This window comes from Bombus affinis, chromosome 1 (genome assembly GCF_024516045.1).
Source record: "Bombus affinis isolate iyBomAffi1 chromosome 1, iyBomAffi1.2, whole genome shotgun sequence".
NCBI classification, from domain to species: Eukaryota; Metazoa; Arthropoda; class Insecta; order Hymenoptera; family Apidae; genus Bombus; species Bombus affinis.
The window spans coordinates 12,863,273-12,889,385 of NC_066344.1; the positions used below are offsets into that span (position 1 = coordinate 12,863,273).

A 26,113-nucleotide genomic window follows, 5' to 3' on the forward strand; every position below is an offset into this window, starting at 1 on the left:
TTAAAAGGCTACACAATTGGTGAAACTGATATAACTATCAGGAACTAAAGTTTGCACGTTTCGAGAGTAAAAATATGTAATTTGAGACATTTTCAGCAATATGAGGAGTTCAAATCTTATTCAAGGCCATATGACGTCAACTTGCTTTTCCGAAAGTAAAGTATGCGTCTTAACCATTTTTATGTTTCATGCAACACGTAAAGATTGCTTCTTCAACTATTATGAGAAAATATTTTAGCGCAAAAGTTGTTTGATTTAATGAGAGAAACTTGATAGAATATTTGACTTTGTTTTCTACGCTATTACATATAAAAATTTCGATATCAACATATATTTTTTAATGCAGTTTTATTATTGTGAAATTACTACACTTTAAACAATTTTCAATAACACATATGAAATGTATGTTCTATGAATTTTTCAATTCTAAAACCCACGATTTTTATAAAAGTAAGATGATGGAATTGATTAATTGTTTAGAAAATGTGTGGTCGTTGCTGAAAAAGTTAACCTTAGTGAAGAAGGTTTTTTTAAAAATGCGGAGAATTTGAGGGAAATAATTTTAATACAGTGACCTTCCTTAGTGCTTAACGAGTCGTTTATATAGAATGAAGAGGCTGCCTGCTGAGATATAACGTGTGAAAAGAACCGCCATTCAAGTTTCAATCGCGACTTTTTATGTAGGGGAGAAGCTATAAATATTAAAATGATCTTTTGTTTTGCAATACATTTTCTGTAATATTTCTGGCATCGTTTGCAAAAATGAATTTAAAAATTCTAACTACAGTTTACACGTGATAGTGTATAAAATTTTGCGGTTAAGAACAGAAATGTTCTGTTTTTATTAATCAATACAAGAAAAGTTAGTATCCACATTAATTGTCAAAATCATGAAAATTTAAGATAAAATATATTAAATCTTATTGAATCATATAATAATAATCTTAAAAAGTATCAAACTTAAAAACTGATCATAACCTTAAGAAATATTAATTAATTTAATATAATCATATTTTAAACTTCATAATACTTAAAGTAGAGTATATCATTAAAATAAATCCCACTAAATCAGGTAATTTCACTACTATGCATATCACCCTGCAATAATAATATAGCCACATTGTGGCGCGAGGTAGTCGTGCATCGATGAGATGATCAAACGTATTCGTTCCGTGGAGATTATCAACGCCGCATAAAATTACATTCGCCGGATTACTGGTATCGAAAATGCGAACCTAAATGAAAATGCACAATTACCGCTATAGAACGAAGCCTCTTGGTGTTGCACGGATTTTTAGAATCACGTAATGTTCGCGTTCACGCGATTCATGGTGAGAATTAGAGTAGGGTTTACATGGTATGCTTTTGTGGTATGTTTTTTAATTCTAATTTACCCCTCGATGATGCTTGTTAATCAACACTGGGGATTTTTGGGGATTTCTTTAGAAATTCTTTTTTGTGATGAGTCAAGATTAGGAAATTTTTTATATTTTCTACATCACAAATCGGATTATTAATAGTCTTTATTGAAAATGTTCTGTTTCAATACAGATTAAATTTTAATAAATATGATATAATTAATTTCTGACAAAAATGAAACAACTCATTAGAGTCATTTTTTAAAAAGAATTTCATAGCAAAACAATATTATTGAAAATAATTCATAGAATAATTCACAAAGGAAATGTAAATACGGTTTCCCCGAACAAAGTCGTTTAAATAGATGGATCCAATTACTTCCGACACGGCGTAGAAGATAAAGCCACAGAGAGCCGAGTTATCACGTTTAGATATGGAGTATCCGTTTCAGCAAAATTCTGTGGAGTAGCATGATCAAATCTAATAAAATTCCTTTGTGGATCTAGCTGCTCTTCCATAATTAGATAATTCCTATCTCAAATCCTCTGAGAAATGATTCAAAAGAAATTTTTAAATATTAACATCATTTTGGCCCAAGACCATTTGAACAAATATGTAGTCGAACTTCAGCTATTTCTAGAAACGTAAAGGAAAAAAGCACGATATAAAATAGATTATTCGCTTTAAAGGTCAAATCGTGACCGATTGTATCCTGACGGTCACAGGGTGAAGAAACTCGACCGTTCGAACGCTAGCATTGATGTGATATACGACGTTTGAATTCCAACTAAACCACACTGGTATCGCTGAAATTTGCTCGAAAATGCAATGCCCTTAGGCGATAATGCGCTCTCTCGTCAGCTTGCACGCGATTACCGGCCTCTACTCTATTGGTCTAACCCCCACTTCGCTATCTAGATCTCGAAGAGTCGACACGAGGAAAGGCGACATACGGCGATTATTTGCATTGAAAATACAGCCAAAAGTTGATTTTTTAAGTTTTGCGTCATTCGTAAAATTTTTAGTGGCAAAAAGAGTTGAATCTATGATTTATAGATGAATTCTTGAAATAATACAGTACTTCCAAAGCAATTGGTTCATTTAAAGTTTTGAAATAGGAAAGTTCTTAAGTACTTCAAAAACTGTGGAAAGTTTTAATTACATGAGTTTTTCAGAGGTATGATGTTTCAAAATAAACTACCAATGATTTGTAAATATATTTCAAGAATCCAACATTCAGAGGACAATTATATTCCAATTCTTTTTTAACATCATTCTAAGGAACATGATAATATATTCACCTATAATATAAACAAATTTACTCGCTCTCCAGAGAATGGTCACAATGTTTAAAGAGAACGCGGTTGCGAAAGAACCGCGAATCAAGACATGCGTACGCAGCCGAGTGGAGTTGGGTGCAAATGGGGATAAGCTGAATTCAGAGGGGACTCGCGGGCTAAGAAGAAGGGGATGACCGGGTGGGCGTGTGTACGAACCATTTTTGGTTCAGAAGGTGAATCGATTCCTGGATGAAAATAAGCAACCATGAAAATCATTGACAGTGATTTAATACTTCCCCACATTGCGATTATTGCGCGAGCTTTCGTAACGAAACCCATCTACCTTCTGTACATACACAGTCCCATGTATTTACAACGGCGCGGCATTGAGAACGCGCGCACCAACGCCGCTGAGATAGCATCCGTGACTGCGCGCACTGCGGACAGCGAATATACTCTTTCTTATGTTTTCTGACTGAAACGTATATTCGCAAGGGCAAAGAATAACGGTCCGAATACTGACGTATTGTATGCCTAGATGTCGTCCAATAATACGACCGAATTCGACTGTATAGTCGTTGGGTTCTGTTGGTTACTAGATTGGTTGCATTTGGTGTTTATCACTGAGAATATGTACTAACTATCGCTACGAATTATTCGTATCCACATGAATGCATGTACTATCGTTACGCCGAACGAATTGTACCACATTATATCTGCTTGATGAAAAATCAAACATAAGGAATGACAAGATGATTTATGAGTTTGGGATCAGTAGTACTACAAATGGAGGAGATTTATTAAAACTCACCCTTGTCGAAGGTTTCTTTGGCCGCGTGTATGACCTTCCTCCGTCTAAGACCGTCGCCCGTGAGGACGGTCGTCATCGTGCTGGAAGCGGTGCCTGTCGTCCTCTCATCTTCGTCACTGTTCGCGCACTCGCCGGAGGTGGTCGATGTACGGTGGTCGAGGAGATTGATCGGGGACCCCTCGCCGCCTGGCATAGTGTCCCGATTAGCAGGACCGTCGCGTCCTTAACCGAGGACCTTTGCGCCTGAACTGAACTCGCTCCCTCTATGCACCCTCTATTCGCGAACTCTCTTCGCCCTTCGTCTCCGTTGCATCGTTTCGCGGCACTGGCCGCATAGTGGCGCCACTCTTGCGACGGATTATTATGGGGCAATTTTCTGAAATAATTTGCAATTTTCTTCCGGTAGCGGTTATGAGACATTGTGAAGTTTCTTGATCGATAGCTTGAATATAAACGTGAAAAATGTGAGTATTTTATTGATGAAGATAATTAAGACTGGATGAAGGCGAAATCGTAATAATGGTAAGTCGTATTGAATTCGTCTATAAGTAGAATAGGTTTGATATAAAAGTGACTGCAGAAATGATCAAAATCACGTGACATTTAAGTTAAATATGTTTTTGGTTATGATCGATGGTCGTTTTTATCAGGATTGATTAATGATTAATCGAACGTTCTGATTAATTTGATCAATTATTAGTAGATCATCGAGTATGATTGATCGCGATCAATCACTAACAGATTTCACAAAATCTTTTGAAGAAATAATAATCTTACGATTAAATGTCGAAAATCTAACGATCCTTAATGAGGATCTCTACAATCTTCAAATTTTTTTATATATTAAAAAAATACTTACAATTATTTCTTTTATAGAAAATTCATAACTTAAAATTAAAAATTCAGAATTTATGAAGAAATATTTTTTAGTCACATTAAGAATAGAAGTATCAAAATATATAATATTAAGGAACAATTATTAATAAATAACTGATATTTTGATCATTCGATGATTGAAATTGATTTAACAAGGTGTGAATACAAATTTAAAGAAACTATCGAGAAAAATCTTTAGATTTACCTCGTGTAACATGAAGTTACTGTGAAAGTTTACCCGCGTGAACCGTCTCGCGAAATTCGCGGTCGTACCACTGCTCTCGCCGATGTTAATGTTCTATGACTCATCCTGTTCTTTCCTCGAAGTAGGGAAACATTTCTATGTAGTGCCGCCATCTGTGACGAACTTCTGACATAAAGCGACTTGCGATCGATCCAACGCAACGGTGCAACGCCATTTCTCGCTTGACTACTCACCACGATTTGTGCCACTTTTTCTTTTTTTTTCTCTTTTTCCACTTTTCCCCGTCGTTTCCTACGCCATGTGACACCACCGGAAACGTCGAGTATTCGTGGCATATGAAAATTAGGTTGAGAGTTCGGCAGACATTTACGCCTGCTATGAAACTTCTCTTTATTACATGTTCCAAATGTTCTGTTACCTTCAATATCTCACAAATTTATCAATTCCTTTAAAGATCTTTTAAAATATATTGTTAAAAAGAAAGAAATTAAAAGAATTTCTTGGAAAATATAATCAATTTTTCATCTTTACCATTTAATGAATTTATAGCGGAAGAAATGGTTATAACTGTGCGATCTGCTTGTAATATATTATACCTAGTCTTTAATACTTACCATTTTTATTTGGCACTTTCAACATGCTATATGTTGTTACTTGTAATATACTGTAGTTTGTAACATTAAATCGTTTTTTATTTAAGATTTGCAGTACATTATAATCTTTAGTAATCTATACTGCAATCTTTTGTTTGCTATATAATCTAATAACTAACCTAATATGGTAACAACAGATATGTACTCGAATCATAAAATTGATCTTTACAAGACAAAAAAGATTTTTTCTTACAGTGACTATTTTTGCCTTAAATATTACTTTTTATTTAATTTATTGCATATAATAAACTTTTACAATATAATATAAATTTTGTTTATAACCTCATACTTTTTTACTTTTCAATTTATGGAGTTGATCAATATTATTTCCGATCAATTCAAAGTGGGACAAGAAATTATACCTATATCAATAAACTTTTTAACAATTTCTTCAAGTTAAAGAAATTTTTTGGCAATAAAAAATCATAATTGTATTGAAAATAAGCTCAAGGACATAGCGGAGTTAAGTCGATATGGAATGTCGATTGATCGCGAAATGACATAACATGCAACATGTACCAGAAATCGAATATCCGAATCGTGTTTTGACTGTCGTAGTACCCGTTAAAAGTGTCGAATTATGACATGGGTGATGAGGGAAAATTGAACGTTTTGGCAGTGTCAAGGGCACGCTCTAAATTCAAACCCGTCGTTAGTCTATTTCGAGATATCGTCGAGTTGATTATTTCCTATTTCCGGACTCGAAGTGGCCATCAGAAGTGACAGTGGTGTCGTACCCGTGGCACAGATATCGACAAGAATCGATGGTATGGCCCTTCAATACAATGTAGATAGGATAGGAAAGCGTAGCTATTGGAAAATGATCGTAATGTGACTTCCGGTACGCTTTGATAATTTTCTTCGTTGGGTGTGATGGCTTTCAAGAGGGGTTCCCTACATCGATAAACAACCCCGAGAACCTCGAAATAGAATTCTAAAGATGATCGAACGAATGCCACGGACGAATCAAATTAATTTGACCGATTAATTCCAACCGCCATATTGACAATTATATACATATATGGAATTTGCCTATTAGACAAATAACAGCAGAATTATTAAACTCACTAACATAATGGATTCCACATTTTTTTATAAATTATGAAATTAAAAAATTGTAAATTACAAAATTAATATTGAAATTATAGAGCTTAAATGGTTAACCATTTAAGTGTTAGAGACTATAGTGTACTACAAATAGTAAATGTTAGATGATTTAAATGATAGAGACTACAATATATTATAAGTAATATAATATATAACACGAAATATAACATAAGTATAATAAGTATAATACGTAGTAAGTTAAATAACGAATGGCAAGTATTAAAGATTATACAATAATATACTACAAGTAAAATATATATTTTTGATCATTTCTTTTTTGATTAAATTTATTAAGATGGTAAATATCGAAAATTGAAAATATTTGCTTTTAGAGCGTGTATATCTCATTTATCATTTCAAATCTTCAATTATTAGGTGCATTCCATGTATGTGTACTTTCCTTGTTAACTTCATCTGTTCTTTTTTTTATAAACTTTCAGATAAACGGTAATTAATAATACTCATTTGCAGAAATTATTGGATTGTGCAATAAAAATTAAACTTACGACCGACCGGACCGTCGTTAGAGAGTTTTCGCATAAAAACAATGGAAGGTTAATTAGAAGAGATGCAACCAGGCTGATGAACTCCATTGAACTTTGGTCCTGGGAGTTTGTTGGCTCAATTTAACGCGAAAGGGGCGAGTTTGGAGAAGTTGTCCGTCTTTCCCTTTGAAAGGAAAACGTGCACAGCCATCCCGTTCCCACCCTTCTTCAAATCGCGGAGCTACAATAGGAGAAACGTTTATTCTTGGCTCTGTTTTCCAACGAATGATTTAATCCCATCGGCTGTAACGATTCTGTTCTTCAATCCTTATCCTTTGTGCCTTGAATCGGGGTCAGATTTTCGACTCTATGTACATGTGTATATGCGTATGTGTACGCGCGTGTGTAGCGTTACACATTCCATAATTAATGAATTTTTTAATTAAATTTTCAGTTTACTCATCTATATCTTTCGTTCATTTTAAAATGCGACATTGATTTTTCTTAACAGAAAAGGATGTTTCTGTAAAAAAAGAAGGAAACACGAAATTTCTTTGGAATTAATTGTTTGTCATAATTTGGCATAGTTCTAATGCATTAAATCTAAAGAAATTTTTTCACTAGCGGAATTTCTTCAATAAAGTTATTAATTATAAACTTCATTTGTAAATATCACCAAAAAATCTAAAATCCTTTAGCCGCTTACAACGCCCTCTGTTTCATTTCTAGAGCTAAATAAGTTAAGCTCGAAAAATTCATAAATTAACTACAGCGCCCAGTATTCAATTTTTAAATAGTACTCAATTTTTTTATAAACATACAATAATTTTCAGATAAAGTGACCTGCTCAATAAATACTAATTGTAATCAGACATCGAGGTTTGCAGCATAAACAAAAAGGGGGTCAATGAGATCAGTTTAACAAACCAATCATAGGAAGTGTCAAGGAACTTACGTAGGGTTGTGTGAAAAAGAGGCTGGTTTTTGCTTTCTTGTGTTTTTAATAAAGTACTTAAACGTTTAACTTACACGCATACCAACAGCAGGTGACAGGTAGATTTCAATTAAATAGATTTAGCCCTTTATCGTTTCATTTTTTATCTTTTTCTTTATCCTCTTTTTGCTCTAGATTAGAGGCGTTGCTGAGAACGCTAGCAGGGCCTCTGTTTCCGGCTTCGAACCGAGTCAAAAACACCAGAGAATCCCCTGGCACGATTTTCATAAACAAACTTCGTTACACGTTATCGATTCGTCGTCAACGGTGCTTGATATTTCTTATCGAACCAGTTTACCCTGACTAGGGTAATGTTCCACTACTTTCTCTGTTGAATCTCTTAATTCACTTAATTCAATCATTTTTACATTTCTTCATTTACATATATCTTCTTCTTTACATTATACATTTAATTAGTCTTAACTCCTTGAGATGGAAGATATTTTATTCAGTAATTAATATCATAGTTCTGATTAGAACTAAAAAGGAGTTAATAAAGCTACTTTTTGGATTTATTTCCATTTATATGTTCTTCTTTATATTATATCTACATATGGTTAATCTCTACTCATTGAGATGAAAATCATTTATTCAATCATCAATATCATAGTTCTATTTACAAGTGAAAAGAAGAAATATTTTTGTTCACAGAGACTTTTACACATCTCACCGCTTCGCTCATAGTGAGTGAAATCATCCAATAAAATTATCTGACAATTAACATTTATTAATTATTATACTTTTAGTAAACAAAAGGAACACTTTTATCCACAAAATATTTTTACACATCATTTTACTAATTAATCTTCAACGAGTTAAGCTTTACACTCTGCACCTTCCGCGAAGAAAAAGATACTAAGAAAATCGCTTTTAAAGAAAGTTCCAATTAAATAAATAAAACGAGACATGGTATGAAGAACGCGGTCAATGAGGCCCTCTCTATATACAGATACGATCCATTCCCTAGATCAGATCGAAGGGAATGACGCTATTTATTCTCTTACATTTTTATCGATTACCAATCTTTTTCTCTTCATCTGAACTGATCGTCTCGACTGGGCCTCGTCATCACGCATCGGCCTCTGTAGCAAATCTCCGTCATATGCGAGACCTTGGTAGTTGTTGAGGTTCGCAGGACTTTTCCTAATATTGATTCTGTCGAATTAATTAATAAAGTGGTGCTACTCGGTTTCAGAGTCGTCGAAAGAGGAGGATCATTTGCGAAATAATTCTCGGACGTAGAACTCGTCGTTGTGTCTGCAATCATGTCGATTCGTCCCAAGGTCGTCGCGTTCTCCATATCGATATTCGTCGTGGATTCAGTCTCCGTCGATTCCTTACCATTTTCATTAACATCTCCAATTGTCTGTAACTCTTCAAAGCTCGCTTGAGTAGTCATTTTAACTTCATCGTCTTTTAATTTAAAAATCTTTTCATTATCCACTAATATTTCTTGCTTTGATTCATTAACATGATCTGGAATGTCTGTATTAAATACAGGAAGCCCAGTGGTAGTGGTTTCATCTGGATTTTCCGTGTTGGTTACTGTTGTCTCCTCCTCAGCACTCTTCATGGTATCGAAGATCGCTTGGACGTAGTCTGAGAGTGTCTTCACACTGGTGTCTCCTTCCTTCTTCGTTACTAACCCCGGAATCGACGTTGTGGCAGATCTACCACTCGTTTTTGAATCGTAATTCCAGCTGGATGATTTGGAGTGATCAAAGGCAGACGGGTATCTTACCTCACTCCATTTGGCCCTGTGATTCTTGGGATGGTTATAATCCTCGTCTTTTGATCCTTTGTTACTTTCTTCGAATTCTATTGTACTGTCTCTATCTACTTCACTGCGATCCTCTAGCACATCATTCTTTCTATTCGATTCTTTCTGATTAAAATTTATTTCTTCGATATTTCGAAATGATTCTGAATCATTTAATTCATCATTCGACTTGCTCTCATCATTATCTTTGGTTGTATATTTACCTGCTATTGAGACAAAACTGAGAGTGTTCTGAAAATTCTTCCGGTTCCATTTCTTCGTCGTTTCCCAGGTTTGCTGTTCCTTCTCTCCAGTAACTATCTTCTTCTCGTTCTTTTCCTTTTTCTCTTGTTCATTTATCTTTATATTATCATGTGGTTTTTTAATTAATTTAATAAATAGATCTTCATAAGGCGACTCTGTGATTGTTGTTTCTTCAATCTTATAAGTGGTTGGAATTGTGGTAATCTGGATTTCCGTAGTTCCACTGACGTCTTCAGGGATCACCATAGGAGTGGTCACGGCTGGAGACATTGTCCATGCGGTTTCAGGTACCTCAGTGGTTGTGATTTTCGTAGGTTCGTCGTTCTTTAGAATATCTGATAGAAAGTCTTGTAAAATCGATTTTTCGGCTGAAGCTGAAGCTCCTGCAAGAGGTTTCGGTTCACGGATGGGGTTGTACTTATATTGGCCTTGGAATAAACCGTTCAGGGCAGAATTGAAGTGCTGGGACTCGGCAGTGACAAAATCGTCCACCGCTGGCCTGACTCGAACGCGGACTCTTCTTCTCCGTGTGATCTGAAGCAAATAGTTGCATGCATTTCTTGTTATTATTTTTTGTTATAGTATTATTCTATAATATGTTATGTAGTATTATTATAACATTCCAATTACATTATTATTTATACATTTCGTATAGTATTACATTTTTTATTAACTTTTAATTCTATGCTCCTTACTCTTTTCAACTATTTCGCCGATTTCTTAAGCTAGATAAATATTTTAATACATATACATTTTTCTCTATCTTTTGTATGAAAATATCAGATCAATTACTCTTCTGTTTCCTTACTTTTTTCAATTTTTATTATAATATTGTTGATAATTTTAATTGTTAAATCTCCTATCGTCGTCAAAAATAATACTGTTCACCTTAATAAAGGACTGTCTTCACCGCAACTGCTCATGTCGATATTAATATCCTCCTTCTCTCCCCATAACGATCTACCAACCTCTCATAGTAATATTAAGCTTTCCTTCACCTTGCCTGTAACGATCTCCAATAACCTCCCGTACCTATACGCTGTCTTCAGGAAAGAAAAACCACATATTTTCCTTCAAAAGGTGGAAAAAATTTTCATCACCTACAGATACAAAAAAACTACTATGATGCCCATGTTCTATAATTATGTCTTTTCTATCTCCTTTGTTTTAAACCGTCTAAATTTTGGAAAATTTAAAAGAAAATTTACAAAGAGTCGTTCAATACTAATTAAAAATAGTTATATTTGCACTAATAATTATAAGGATCAGTTGATAAATAAGTTACGCAAATAAAACATTAAATATTGTTATTATTCCTCATCAATTCAATAATATTAATTAATAATTAGTTATTAATTGCAATAATATTTTTTCTAGAATAATATTTAACATATTTATTGACCTTGTAAATAAACCATTACAGTCTTTCCTTGAACCTTCTCAAACTTTGCAAAAATCTTATTCATAATTATTAACAAATTCAGATTACTCTAGATCTAGATCCAAATATATCTTACCTTCCTCCCAGTTGTGGAATTATCGCTTTTCCTCACAATCTTCTCGAAATCAGTACTTTGTTGCTCAGTAGAACTGTCAACCTTATCCATCAAAGAAGAATTTCCATTCTGATCACCTTCAATCTCACTATTATTCTTCTGTTTAATCTCTGTTATATTGGTGCTCATTTCAGTCATATTCATCTTCTCAGTATGATCCTGTATACCAGTTTTCCTACCAAATATTGTGGTACCCATTAACATTGACTCATCTTCCTCTTCTTCTTTTTGCGTTTTTTCTATCTTCTTATCATCTGAAGAGACTACCAGTGTTACAGATGAAACTTCTGGTGCTGCTGTGATTATCTCTGGTGGGTTAACATTTTTCAAGGATTCATGGAACCATTGACCGTTCTTAGAAGCCTCCTCTGGGACCTGATTCACTGCGAAACTCGGCTGGAACGAAGTTCTCGTCAGCTTTGTAGACCATTGACTCTCAGCTCCGTAAATGTCTGCCGTCGTCTGGTGGTTGTCTTCCGAAGGTCTCGTTCTTGAAGTCTGGCTGTATTTTCCTGGTGAACTATTGGCTAGTTGAGTCTGGTCGTATTCGTCACGTTGAACAGCCTGCACTGGATAGTTGCCAAAGTTTAGGACGAACTCGGGTGGATACTAAAAATTCAGAGAAGTTTTAATTGGATGGAGGTTTGGATAAGCAGTGTGATTGAATGATAATTATTTATATAGATTTATGTGCATTCAGAAATACGCTGTCTTGTTTAGAAGAAAGTTGATGGTATTATAAGTCATAACTTTTGTCATGTCTCTAAGAAAAATCAAATTAAGAAGATTTTTGGAAAAGAGAGCTGGGTGTATTTTCTACTCAAATGGAATATTTTATTTATTTGTTATTTCTCATTGTGAAATTGTTACTCCTCTCATAAATAAATTTTTATTTATCTTATATTTTTTAGTATGAAAGATTTACATATTTTTGTAAATATAAAAAGAATAAAGTCCTCTAAATGTCATTATAATTATCAATTCTGATATATATAAAGATTAAAATTGTAATTTCTAGTATAACAAAAATTTCATTAGTTTTTGTCTTGTGGATCTCTTTTCCAAAAATTTCCTTAATTAATATTTTTGAGTCTTATCATAATATTACTAACAATAAACAGTATTATAACGTATATAAAGTACAATTACATTATATATTATGCCGATATACACATATCTCAATTAGCAAAAGGTACAGTAAAAGGTACAGGTTTTGATATTTCGAGGTCGCTTTATGTAAGTTCCATTAGAACAAAGTACGTATTATTAATTCTTCTGTATATAAAGTTTCATTGAAATCGATACGTTGTAATGTTTAGTGTAATTTCCTTTTAAGAGGCTAAACTTGCTTGTGAGTGCTGTGTGTATGTGAAAAGGGATAAATTTTCCTTAAAGGCTTTAGTGTATACCGAGAGAGAGTTTAGAAGTAAAGTTAACGAAGAGAGTTTTTAACAAGGATTCTTAGTAACTTATAGTGAAAATCTGATACACTGTATTCTAGGTAATATTTCAATTTTAAGAAAAAAATATGTAGACTTCGGAGAAATTTTTGAAATTTTTGTTAAAATGATAATGTAGTTAGTAGTGTACTATAACATATTGTAGTATAATGTAGTACATTATGGTATTTTTATATAAAAAGGAAATAGTATATTATTTCTATAATTATAATCTGTATTACCTAAATATAAATATAATTAATAAATAAATATTGTTACATAATAAATATTATTTAATATTTATATAATTTATTATAACCAATGATGCATTTCATACAAAATACTAAAATGAATACTATAATTGTTATATATATATATATGGAGAGAGAGAATATGTACCATAATATAATATAATATAATATATTACAATATCTTTATTAATATAAAATGTTATTATCAATATTATCATGCTAATAATATCATACTATTTATATATATAGTACTATAATTCCTACGCCCTTGCATCGTTTAAAAATTCCCACTATGTACTTCTCAAGATGGGTCTCAATATAATCTCAACTATAAAATTTCCATATCGTGAATTACAACACGACAATTATTTCTCCCTTATCGCGACCCACAAGCGGGCTAGTGAACGAGCCTTCGAACTGGCGTAGAGGAAGGCCAGAAACAAGAGACTACAGCTATACCGTGTACGAACACCAACAGAAACTGTGCTCGAATTTCTAATCACGCTTCGCATCGTCTGTCATTAACGTCCCTACTAATCGTCCTAACTAGTCGCTGGAAACATTATTATAGATATATTGTATATTAGATGAAATAGATGTAGCACGTCCAAACATGTAATTTGAGACATTTTTAGGATACTGACAATTTTCAAGTCCTTCAATTTACTCATTGACTTAGATCATTTGGTTCTTTATATCCAAGTCGGCTACAACTGATTGATAGAGTATTGGGTTGTAAGATCTTATTCCATATATACGAATTACGCGTATTGTACAGGACAAAATGTTATCACCCAATACTTCTAATTTATAACCAACCAACATTTATTCCTCCAACTGTACTCACGTTCTCACTAGAGGACTCGTAGAATTGATGTTCAGTTGGATTACGTACTCCACCGGAGAATCCTTCACCGTTATCGTAATTATCCACGTATGGTTCCTGTTGTTGCTCTGTGGTTACAGATTGTGGTCGTATAGGCGGATAATTTTCGTCCAATGGGAGCTCGTTATGCGCTTCTAGCACGGACTCGGTTGTACTAGTGGTAGATACACGTTTTCTACCAGGTCGTCGTATTCTACTTCTTATTCTAGTTTGTTTTATCTCGTCTGGTCTAGATCTTGGCCTAACAGTGTATATCGTGTCGTCTGGAAGCACTGTGGCAACAGGTATTACTTCAGTAGTGGTGGTGATTTCTGGCGTCGTTATGGGCGATGGTAAGGTTGTAGGTTTCAGTGGTAGACGACGATTGGGAGTTGGCTGATACTTCTGACGGTTTTTTAACAGCTGCGTCTGTGGAGGACTCGATTCCACTGTGGCCTCGTCGTTTGGTAGCAGAGATTCCTGCGGCACCTGGAAACGAGAAGTTTTATTTTAAATGGTTATCTTTTAAAAGTTTTTGTAGGTCCTTAGCAATTGGAGAATTTTACAAATTTCAGAAATTCTATATCTTATTCAGTAAATTTTATGTTTTCGTTCTTACAAATGTTATGCTTTCTTTGGTAAATTTTAAATTGCAATTTTTAAATTATATACATTTTAAATTTTACCTGTATATTATATTTATAGAATATAATACTTATATAAAGTACAACGATTAGAAAATTTGAACATATAAAAATGCATATAATATGCAACAATATATAAAATACTTAAGTTATGTTATATACTATAACATTTAATATATAAAACAATTAAATAGGCTCCGTTTTTTAAATTATTAATTTAATTTACATAAATATCTGCGATGTGGTAATAACTGTATAAATTAATAAATTATTATAAGATTTTTTCTGGTCTCTTCAATGTGTTATGCGTAATGTAATGTTATTAAATTAATCATAATTGAATATTAAAGAATTGTGTTAAGAAATAAATTTGTTGTTTAAGATGCCATTGTGTTTCTTGCTTAAATTGTTCATTAAAAGACACTTCACATAATTCCTCTACACAGATTTGAACAAATAAAAATGAACATGATTTAATATCCTCACTTACCTCCGGAAGCTGGGGCCGGTATGTAACAGCCGTCTGAAATCTGTTATCCACCGGATGTACCGGTCGGAAGTTTGGTGGCCTTATAAATCCGTAATCAATGTCCTCTTCAGTTGGACGCACTGTAGTGGTCGTTGTAGATGGCGCTGGTGTCGTAGTGGCTTGTCTTTGCTGCTGAACTGCGTGAATCTTAATATATTCGTTGCCGTCTGTCTGAACTTGAGATCCATGATTCTGAGTACGAGGCCTGGATCTGACTCTCTGTCTGTTGGATGTGGTTCGAGTAGAATCCTGGTTCACCACGTTGAAACGAACGTACTCGTCCTGTGAACCCCTATTTCGCGTCTGAACCGAAGGTTCATGATGCAATCGTGTGCCAATGCGCCCTCGAACTCGTTGTCGAATCACCACAGGAGTGGTACTCGTTGTGATTGTTTCTGTTGTTATCTGAAATGAAAATTGTGTTGACGTCACGATTGAGTTACCTTTGTCTGTCTTTCTTGTTGTGATAAATAATATAAAATCAATATAGTCTGCACGTTGCTTTGTTATTTGTATCAGTGTAAATAGTCTTATATCTGAATGTACAGAAATTTAATTAGTAAAAAATCAATATACGTAGTTAAAAATTTGTAAATTTCTCTCTGTGTAAACATTTGTCTCTGATCAAAATCAAAAAAAGGAAATCAAAGTAAAATCTTTGATCAAGGAATTTGTAAATTTATAACCATTTATCTCTTCATTATATTGATTTTTTAGCAGAAGGACAATTTAATTATAAAGATTTAAGTAAGCAGCAGATGAAGGTTAAAGAAGCTTCAACTTTATCAGACAAATTCCCTTACATCTGACAATGGAAGCTCGGTGGAGGAAACAGACAGCTCATAATCCTCTTGTTTATTCTCTGGCAATGGGATAAATATTGGCTGCTCGTTAGGATTACCATCGCCAACACCGGTTTGAATCTTATCGCCCTCCACACGATGCAGATTATCCTGCCCAGTGAGACTGTACTCCGGCTGATTCTGTGGTACGTTCACCTCGTAAACCGGAGAATAACGTTGCTCTTCCGGTGTCCTTAGTCTTGGATCAACAGTTGTAGCCAATTCAAAATCGCTGTTTTCTGCTTTTCCATCTAACTGATAATCTTTTGGCCTTTGAACAATTCCTTGATCCAGTGACTCTCCACTTTGAACTTGATAATTAAATCCATTCACTGGAGTCTTCTCAAGACCAGTGTGTTCTAAAGTAGATTGATCGTAACTAGATCGATAACGTGGATTTTCTTGAATATTCTGAGCATAGTTATGACTTCTTGAGTAAACTTCAGAAACCAACGCTGTAGCGTGATTCACTGTGACATCGTGAAGAGATGGATAGTTCTCGGTGGTGCTGACAATGGTGGACGGGTAATTCTCGGGAGTATAGTCGTTCAAGCTCGACGATGAATCCAGTTGACGAAGAATACTCGACTCTGGCCTGGTCGGTTGGATGAACCCGTTTGACGTAGGGGAATTCGAATCGCCTTGGGGTACAGTATCATACGATTGCTCGGTCTGCGGGCTCTGAGCGTGTCCCAGGACCTATTGACATTGGAATAGTATTTGTGTGCAAATTGTTGAAGTTGGAAATATGTATAATCATATCAGAATCTATAATAAAATATAAAAATATTTAACATTTATGTTATTATATACAATATTATTAATAATAACACTTGATCAATTAGTCTTGATCAATTTAGTAGTTTAAACGTAAAGAATTAAAAAAATATAATTTTTCTATATTTACGACAAAATCTAATTTTCAACTTTATAAAATACAAAACTGGGAGCAATAAATAATTGCAGAAATGAATAAATAAATAGATATATGTATATTGTACACTGATAGTTAATATTATTAATATTCACGTGGCGCTAGCATCACGTCGTCAATCTCCATAGTATCAATTTTAATATGTTATTTATTTCTTATTTAGTACATAAACGTAATTTCTTTATTAAAATATTCATAAATTTATTTTTTTCTATAAAAACCGACAGTTTCTTGTTTTTAAGAATCTAGTTATTTTTAATACAGTCAGGATTCGATTAATTTTCAAGAGCAGAGCTACAGCTGGCTTAGCAGTTTATACATGATCGTAAATTCGCAAGACGTTTTACCTCAGATTGCTGACTGGTCTTATCTCGACTCCTGTACTTATGTGTTCTACTGGTTGGCCTCCTTTGCTCTACATTATACCTCAACGTAGTTTCCGGGATTCTAGATTTAGTTGGCTCGTAAGCGGATTCGCGATACTCCTCTGTAGTGGTCGTGAATCTAGATCTGGATCTGTTGTACGGTCTTCGACTTCTATCTATGTTCGATCTGGTCGATGGGGTTTCGGTTGTTGTTCTTGGCCTTGTAGAAACTAATCTGTTCCTACAATTACCAAAATTTAATATATTTTTTACTATTTATAGAAAATTTGTCAGTATAGGCCACTCTCATATTCAATTTTATGACATAACTAATCATTTTCTTTTAATTAGATTCTTTTCGCTAGGTTCTTTTAACTTGAGTATTCTTTTTTGTTCAGTATCACTTGAAGATCATGAACAACAATGTAATGATAGACGACCTTGAAGTTGTAGACCATGAAATGTTCTCCGAAAAAGATTTAGTTATCCGTTATTTTTTAAATAAATTGGAACATCGTTTATTCGAACAGATTGGAAGACAAGGCCCTCCACTTCGTGTTATTTGACGTGGTCTTTGGACTGTCCCTATCTTCATCATATGAGTACGTATTTCTATTGCATTTATTTTGAATAACTGAAGTTCGACCGCAATTCATACGATATAGTCAATATAGGCAACTTGTTCATGTAAAGAAAGTATGGATAAACAAGGTGTACTATAATAGCAAAAATAACTCAAAATCTAAAGTTCAAATAAACTACATACTTATCCAACTAAATTTCTTTCAGAATCTAAACATTTTAATATACTTCTCTCATAAAGAATTCAAACGAAAAGCACCTCTGTCTACTACGTGGCCTATATGTTGTCGTAGGAGTACGCTGTGTCGTAGTGGTTGTAGTGGTAGTGCTGCTCGTAGTCGTAGTTGTAGTAGCAGCGTGCAGTTTCGCCTCATTCTTGTCCAATAAAGAATTCACCAGACCAGGAAGGTGCGGAGAGATCGCCGGTAGTTCAGCCGGCAAACTATATTGCGTGGGTCCAACGGGAGCTCTAACGTCGTTAATGTCACCGGCAGTGATTTCACCGCCGAAACTACCAACGAGACCAGTGTTGGACTGGGAATTCTGTTGACTGTATTGTCCTCCACTGTTGTATTCCTGTGTCTGCTGAGACAACTGTTGATTAATTAACGTCAGTTGGCCCGACGAATCCTGTTGACCAATTGTTTCTTCTTTGAAACTAGGTGTAGTAGAATACGAAACTTCTTCGATTTGACTCACTGCAGTTTCCACTTTTGGATTTTGAATAGAAACCTCTGTCGTTCTCGAGTTTTCATCATAGTACTTCTGCTTCTTTGTAGTTGTCCTCTGATCGTCGTAATAGGAAGTACTAACCACAGAAGCTGGCTTATTGTCACTATAAAACTGTCTGAATCTGAATCTGGAGCCAGAGTATCCGGGAGATGGTGATGCTGTATATGTCTGCTCATATTTAGGAGTACTTAATGGTTCTGGAGAGTAACTTATAGTTGTTTGAGGCTCGTACGAAGGAGTAGTAAAATCTGATACACTGTCCAAGCCATCTATGTAAGAGTTAGGTTCTATTATAGGAGTTGGACTAGGGTTTTGATCATCACTGTCTTTTGGATTTGGAGCGTTGTCTAAGGTGTTCACTACCACTGATCCTATATGTGGCGCTGGGAAGGGAATTTTGGAATATCCAGGAGGAGGATCGAAGCTGAGTGGTGCCACGAAGAAAGGCAATTTGTCGACCTTCCTCTCCACACGATTATGATCGATAGACGATAAATAAGGCAGATCAAACTTGGCATAACCTGTTGGTGGATCCAAACTAGTTGGACCCACGAATACTTGAGGGGTATCTGGACCAACTGTGTCCAGAACAGCTATGGTTTTGGCATCCTTTAATATCCTTAATACGTCAGACACTTTAACATTAGCTGTATTTGAACTGGTACTTCCCATGTATACTGCTAAAGGAGGCTGATTGGGAGATGGCGTTGTAGTCGGTTCTCTGTAATTTTGTTGATCTTGGTAATGAGTCTTCGGTCTTTGCCTGCCTCTAATTTTATTCTTACTTTGTCTAGAAGTTTCTGACGGATGTTGATGATGGAACTGTTGATGTTGATCTCTAATCAAGGGAAGAGCATGAGTTTGAATATCATGGTTCTCTGGTCCAGACACTCTAGCTTCGTTTTCACGCTGTTTGTCAAGGAGCTGTTGTTGCTTTAGAGCCTGCTGGACTTCTAGTTCTTTTTGTCTTTCTAAAGCAGCTAGCCTTTCAGCTTCTTTCTGTCTGGCTGCTTCCTCTGCTCGACGTTTTTCCTCTTTTGCTCGAATCTCTGCCAATCTTCGCCTTTCTAGTTCTTCCAATCGTTGCTTCTCTCTGGCTTCACGAATTCTTTCAAGTTCTCGTTGTTTGGCCAATTCTTCCAATTTTTCTAACTCCTTTTTCTTCTTTTCGGCCTCACGTTGTCTTTGCAACTCTTGTTCTCTTTGTAGGGCTTCCTGTTGAAGGCGAGCTTTTCTTTCCAGTGCTCGTTGTTCCTCGTTTAGCCTGGCGATCTCCTTCATTCGCTCTTCTTTGAAGAATTGAGCCTTTTCTTCGCGTTCCTGTTGGATTTGTTGTAGTATTTGACGGGCAAACGCATCCTGATCGTGCAAAGTATCAACACTTGGGCTTTCGTGATGTTGCTGTGGTTGTTGAGGTTGCTGTTGCTGTTGCTGTTGATGTTGTTGACGGAGGGGATACTGCTTCCGACCGCGGTTTCTTTTCGGCTGACCTCGTTGCGCCAAGGTTTCGGCTGGTACGTAAACTAATTGCACCTACGAAGAGCAAGTATCGAAAAAAGAAGTTAAATATGTTTGTCCTTTAATCGAGTGAAAAATAGAACTGTGAAGAATCTTTGTTAATTATTAGGAAATAGAATAGGTTTTAGAAATTTGGGAGTCTGAAAATTTCAATATTTAGAAATTTGGATTAGGTTCGGAAATTTCAAAATCAACTCAAGACCAACCTCCTCCTCTTCATCTTGGGCGCTTTCGCCATGAGGCAGCAAAGAGGCCTGAGTCGGTTCCTTTAGCTGTTTCGTGCCTTGTCTTTGATTCTCTTCAATTTGTCCGACATTTCCAATATTTTGCCCTTGTTGCAACAGCTGACCATTCTTGATGTCCTGACCGGATAAATTCGTGAACTCTTGGGGAAGGCTCGTATCCTGTTTCGTTGGCGGGTGAGGCCTAGGTCGTTGGTTGAGAAAGTTTTGCGCTGGGAAAACTGGTGGTAGTGCTTCAGAGGCAGGAAGAGGTGGCACTAGATCTTCCGACGAAAGATCTGCCACCTGCGTACCCTCTAATCCGACTTGATGCAGTTGCTTTCCGTCGTCTGTGTTGCTAAAGCCGCTTGGTAGGAAAGCCTGAGTCTGGGGAAACAAAGACTTCTGTAAGTTTTAAAAGGAGTTCGTTTCGATTGACAAAAATTCTTTAAAAATAGCAGAATCGAAAATATTAGAATTTGAAATTTAAAAATGGAAGTGGCTATTTAATCATCCAGATATATCTAGAAAAATTGATATAAGTTTGCATTAGCAAAGATTGAAAAAGATAAAATCAAACATATTTAAATTTATTTGAGGTTTAAAAGTCAAAGTAGATATTTACTCTGCTTAATTTTCAGAACTACTAAATCAGAAAAATTGATATTAATTTATTTGAATTATTTAAAAGATTTTTTGAAGATTACAGAGATATTTGCATTTGAAATTGAAAAATAGAGATGGATATTTAATCTTTTGAACAAATTGACAAAAATTGACCCAAGTTTACTTGAATTTGAACGAAAAGAGAATCTTTCAAATTAGTAAAATTGAAGACACACATGATTATGTTTGAAGTTTGAAAGTAAACCCAGATATTAAATTTTCAGACGTTATCCTTCTTTTTTTAGAATAAATATAGAAAAATTAAAATAAGTCTATTTGAATTAAGCATTTATCAAATAAATATGTATACAGTCTATTGTATTTAATCGTACAAAGAAAAGAAACATTCTTCGTTATACCTGAAGAAGTTGTTGCTGAGCTCTAAGTTGCTGTTGCAGCAGCAACAGCTTCTGTATATTTTCCTGAGTCTTTTGCAATTGAAGTAACTGCTCTTGATACTGTTGTTGAAGTGCTGGCGGCAAGGAGAGCTGCGGAAGTTGAGGTAGCTGCGCGCTTCCACTCGCCAAGGGTGCCGCAGCTGGGTTATTTTGTTCGAGTTGAGTTTGCGTCGCCCTAGGATTCGCTAACGGTATCCATTCGCTGTTTGACACTTGTCGCGACCATCTTTCGGCTTGTACAACGTCGAATTTTACCGACAGTATCAAACAGGTCGATACCGTTAATGCTAAACACCTCCGCACAATCTGAAATCATAAAATGCAGAGTATAAAGATTTAAAATGCAGATTTATTTACTTGTACTATTAAAACTATAAGCAAAGCATAGCAATGTAGAATATACCAGAGATATATTAGAATATGTTAGAAATACCTAATATATATTGGAATATATTATATTGTTACACATTGACTGTCCGAATATTTGCTTTGCTAAGTGGCTATCTTTGTCCCCACCAACTTCTGTAGGGAAGCTTTCATTCAGAACGCAGCTTCAATGTTATACGAGTTCTTTGTTATTTTATTACACTGTCAAAGGATTCGATACAGAATTTGCATTTTATTACTTGTTTTCGTCATTTTTAATGGCAACTAGGGATTATAATAAACAGAATGGCGAATCGTAGAGCTGGACGATCGGAACGACGATTTTCTGGTCGGTCGGTAAGGAGGTAGAAAAAACGCAACCGCAAGTCTTGATGATCCGCAGAAACGCAAGGAACTGAACCGTCTCATGACAAATACTTAACCACGATTCAATTGGCATAACTATTAAGATAACCGCAAAAGGAGATAAAAGAAACATGATAGAAAATACTTTCACGGTGTTAATGGAATTTATATAAACGTCGACTACGGTAATTTTCCATTTGGAAGAGAAATTTTCCTAATTCATATAAATTAATAATACTTGTAAATACTTGGGAGATCGGTTGGTTTTGTGAATAATGTGTTTGAGATATTGCACGGATTAAACGAATTGTTTCGAGAGAAAGGAAGCAGTTTCTCTGGAAAAAGTAAGGCAGGTGCTAAGTAGGAAATTAATTTCCTTCTTCAATTTTCCCAATAATAACAGTTTTCTTGATTCTTGAAAAAATGAATTCTAAATAAATTCGAAATACATAGGAATACGCGAATTTAAAATATAATACCAATTTTATACAGGTTTCATATATTTGTAAAAATTTCTAATAAAAGATTTTGCTCTTTTTATCGGTTAAAAGAGCGAATTCAAATTTGATTTTAGTTCACAAATTTTTTTTAACGAAGTACTTTAACATTTCTGGACATTCTGATATCTTACACGATATCAAGTGAAAACGGAGAAATTTGTTTTTATGAATTTTAATTTCTGTTAACCAATTGCATTTACTAACGCGGATTTTCAAAGTTTCTAGGCGGAAACTATGCGCAGCGCATAGACAACTTATAATCAGTGAATGTAGTCGTCCTTCCAGCTGTGAACTCGGAAATATAGAAAAAGTAGTGTGTTACGTTATGCGTCATATGCATTTGTTATCTCAAATCCATTCGCATGATTAACCTCATCCACTGTTCTCAAATTCCGATTTCAACCATTTAGATTCGGTTATAGTTGTATAAGTAATTATATGATACTTTAATGATATTTGAAACACTTATATTTTTCTTGTGCATTTAAGGCAAAGAATGAGAAAAAGATACAAAAAGAAAAATAAAAAATATTTTTAAGAAGGTAATTTAAGTTACGAATAATATTATATACATTAGGAAATATTATACAATAAAGATGAATAAAAATAATATTTTTGTAGATAAAATGTGAAAAGTGGCGAGGATTTTAAATCGGCACAAGTTGGAACATAGGATTTACTAAAGCGACAATGGATAAAATATGGTGGGATAATACCTAGACATAGAGTGAAAAGAATTGATTTCCAATTTCGGCAACGTAAGCAGTTTACACGCTTCTGTTTGTCGTATACGATTTCTGAATACAAGATTATCTTATCGTGGTCTCCTTTTGGTGTTTAGTAAACCTAGCTTACGTGGCTCGCATTTTCATATCACAGAATCGTAACTAAACGTAACGTTCACGTAACGTCTTTGTTTTTACGTAAGGAAGTCGATTATTCGATTTCGATTTCTTCGATCTAGATTTTTGATATAGATCTCTATAAATATTATTAAGTTTCTCTACAAATCTCTATAAATATTATTATATATAATTATAAAATATATATAATACTATTAATATTCATAAGTAATAACACAATGCGAATTAGTCGCGGAAAATGATATTAATTTCTTGATATTAATTTACAATTTTTACAGGTTTAAAATATAGTGAAGAGAATATAAAGGCGACTAATTATCCTTAGCGTATCCATTAGATGAGAAATTTTTAAAGGTTAAATTTTCCATTTATTATTCATTCATAAGTAAGAAGGGTAATTAATCATCCTTGTAAACGCAAGCGATGATCTCAGTGCTTTGGAATGATCTCAGAAACATTCAAAAGAATTTGTTATTCTAACGAAAAAATTATCATCGTCATCACCGTCATTACTGGTATTGCGTGTGAAAATATTTAGAGTGCAACCATAGTTAACGAACTATGAACACTCACGAAACGGATGATTTCTAATAAATACCTACGCTGACTGAACTTCCACGATAAATCTTTCTCTCGAATTTTCCAAACAGATTTCGCCGTTCGTCCTTTCAATTTGCGATTTAATCACTACTTAATGCGTTTTTCTTTAAACACATTAATTTGATTTACTTTATTTACTCTTCTTAATTATAATACCGAGGCATAAATTGTTTTTTGTTAATTAACTCATAACTAGTTTCTGTTTCAAATAATTTAAAATTACAAATTTCTCTATTTCGAATAATTTGATATTAAATCAATTTTATTTTCAGCAATTTATGAAATACATTAGATTCATTTTCAGATTCATATTCTTCTTTTTCTAATTGGTATGCACTCCTACCAATATATACTTATGATTTTGTCAATTACAGGTAAAATTGAATTCCGCATTCTATTTATTTCATTATATTTCAAACGCAAAGCAATATTTGTTGCATTTAACAATCAATTCAAATAATACAGTTTTGCGAATAACAACACGGCTTCCGATTGTGCATTGGCTGTTACACTAGCGTGAAGGTAGATACTACGCCCGATAGATAAACTTACTTTATTTATTTTATAATATTCATGATATTATAGTTTTATCTTTTTTATTCTATTACTTATTTTTAGCTATTCAATCTATCTATAGAAAAGATATCATATCCAACATGGTAATCAAGAAATTAAAATCAAAGAGAAAATTGAGAATTGAAATGTGATAATAAAAATCTTTTTCAACGTTCAAATATTACTCCATTGTTTATTACATAATCTTCTACACAATTGCATTACTATCACTAAAGGCAGATAATAAGTCGTCTGATGGAAGAATAGTTTTATTAAATAAAGGCTTATTCAATTTACTCTATAATCATAGAGAGTTCCAAGTTCTGCTTTGCTTAACAATGCTACAATATTGCAGAAGCGTCGTTGCAATTATCCGAAAAGTGGGGAAACACTCTTTGTGTTCTTATTGTTCCAAGCGTCTTCGTTAGCAATAACAAACTGGTTATATTCCGTTTCGACAGAACTATTTGTCAAACGCAAACTGAAAACATCGTATAGAACAAGCAGCTACGATGAAACTTCCCAACTTCACTGTACCGAAGCCATCGATTTTCATTCAAAATTGAAGAGTACATAAATTCTCAGATGAATGAACATATTAGTAACCTTAAGGACCATAAATGATATATAGTATAGTTCTAGCTTCAAAATTTGAACCACAGATCTCATATTAAAGCAACATACTTTTAGTAAATATCACAAAAAATATTAATATAGATTGAAGAAAAAAAAATATAGCAAAATTCAATTCAATTTTCTTTGATAAAAAAGTAATTCTCATATTATATTAATAGTGTAGTAATAATAGTATAGTATTAACGTGTATGTACATCGTACGTATATGTTGTTAAAATCACGGATTCATTAATAGATCACGGATCTCGATGCCTGTGCGTTACTAAACGAGTTACCGACTTTCCTTCGTTGAAAGAATTTTGCCAAAACGATGCCGCGATCGTACTACTGACATCATTCTGATTACATTATGCTGTACATACGATTTACATCGCGGAAGATCGCGTGCTGGACACGGGCTGTGGTCTTTCTGCTTTCTTCGTCGTTCCCGCAATGGAAACGGGCCCATAGACTGTGAAATCCAATACATACACCGAGTGCAAAATGTGGAATTACAGGATGCAATAATGGCCCAGTAATGGCAGAGAACAATAGAATAGTTTCACATCGATATCTTCTTTCATTTTCTTTCGCAAAAGTTGGCAAAAATTCCTCGGAATTTCGTAAAAATCATTAAATGATTCGCATCAGAAAAACTTGCTTCTTAGTTTTGATCAAGTAAATATTACTTATTCATCGTATTCAATTTTATATGTTCACAGTAAAATAATGAAACACAGTTACTTATAATTAAATCCACTCTGAAACTAACTAAAATAATTAAATCTGGTATTTAGAGGATAAAAATAATAAATAAAACATAAAAATCTAGCATATTTGCAAAAAGTACAAAAATATTATTAAATATAAAGTTTCATGATATATAATCTTAAGCGAGCAATATTTAAATAAC

At 34.1% G+C, this 26,113-nt stretch overlaps 2 protein-coding genes and 2 long non-coding RNA genes across 13 annotated transcripts in view; 2 read left to right on the forward strand and 2 right to left on the reverse strand.

Moving 5' to 3' along the window:
- LOC126921614 (anoctamin-8-like) overlaps nt 1-4,679 on the reverse strand; it is a 29,346-nt gene extending 24,667 nt beyond the window's left edge. For 8 of the 9 annotated variants that reach the window (XM_050733361.1, XM_050733352.1, XM_050733367.1 and 5 more), the window contains exons 1-2: nt 4,532-4,679; nt 3,451-3,826 (exon numbers count right to left, since the gene is read on the reverse strand). In XM_050733361.1, coding sequence (XP_050589318.1) covers nt 3,451-3,643 — 193 coding nt within the window. In that variant the 5' untranslated portion in view covers nt 3,644-3,826; nt 4,532-4,679. Of the gene's footprint in view, nt 1-3,450; nt 3,827-4,531 lie in introns of those variants that run through there. The other variant, XM_050733362.1, reaches the window with a different exon arrangement.
- LOC126921965 (uncharacterized) overlaps nt 3,824-26,113 on the forward strand; it is a 46,209-nt gene continuing 23,919 nt past the window's right edge. For both annotated transcript variants that reach the window (XR_007712608.1, XR_007712613.1), the window contains exon 1: nt 3,824-3,972. This is a non-coding gene — a long non-coding RNA (uncharacterized LOC126921965). The remainder of the gene's footprint in view (nt 3,973-26,113) is intronic.
- LOC126921513 (uncharacterized) overlaps nt 7,758-26,113 on the reverse strand; it is a 29,980-nt gene continuing 11,624 nt past the window's right edge. Inside the window, exons 2-10 of the mRNA XM_050733187.1 lie at nt 21,297-21,641; nt 20,257-20,658; nt 18,060-20,065; nt 17,201-17,459; nt 15,881-16,618; nt 15,039-15,482; nt 13,887-14,393; nt 11,311-11,958; nt 7,758-10,327 (exon numbers count right to left, since the gene is read on the reverse strand). Of these exons, the coding sequence (XP_050589144.1) occupies nt 8,804-10,327; nt 11,311-11,958; nt 13,887-14,393; nt 15,039-15,482; nt 15,881-16,618; nt 17,201-17,459; nt 18,060-20,065; nt 20,257-20,658; nt 21,297-21,641 (6,873 nt within the window). The 3' untranslated portion in view covers nt 7,758-8,803. The remainder of the gene's footprint in view (nt 10,328-11,310; nt 11,959-13,886; nt 14,394-15,038; nt 15,483-15,880; nt 16,619-17,200; nt 17,460-18,059; nt 20,066-20,256; nt 20,659-21,296; nt 21,642-26,113) is intronic.
- LOC126922006 (uncharacterized) lies at nt 22,604-24,769 on the forward strand. The gene is made up of 4 exons (XR_007712625.1): nt 22,604-23,109; nt 23,189-23,325; nt 23,709-24,552; nt 24,649-24,769. It is a non-coding gene; the product is annotated as an uncharacterized LOC126922006 (long non-coding RNA).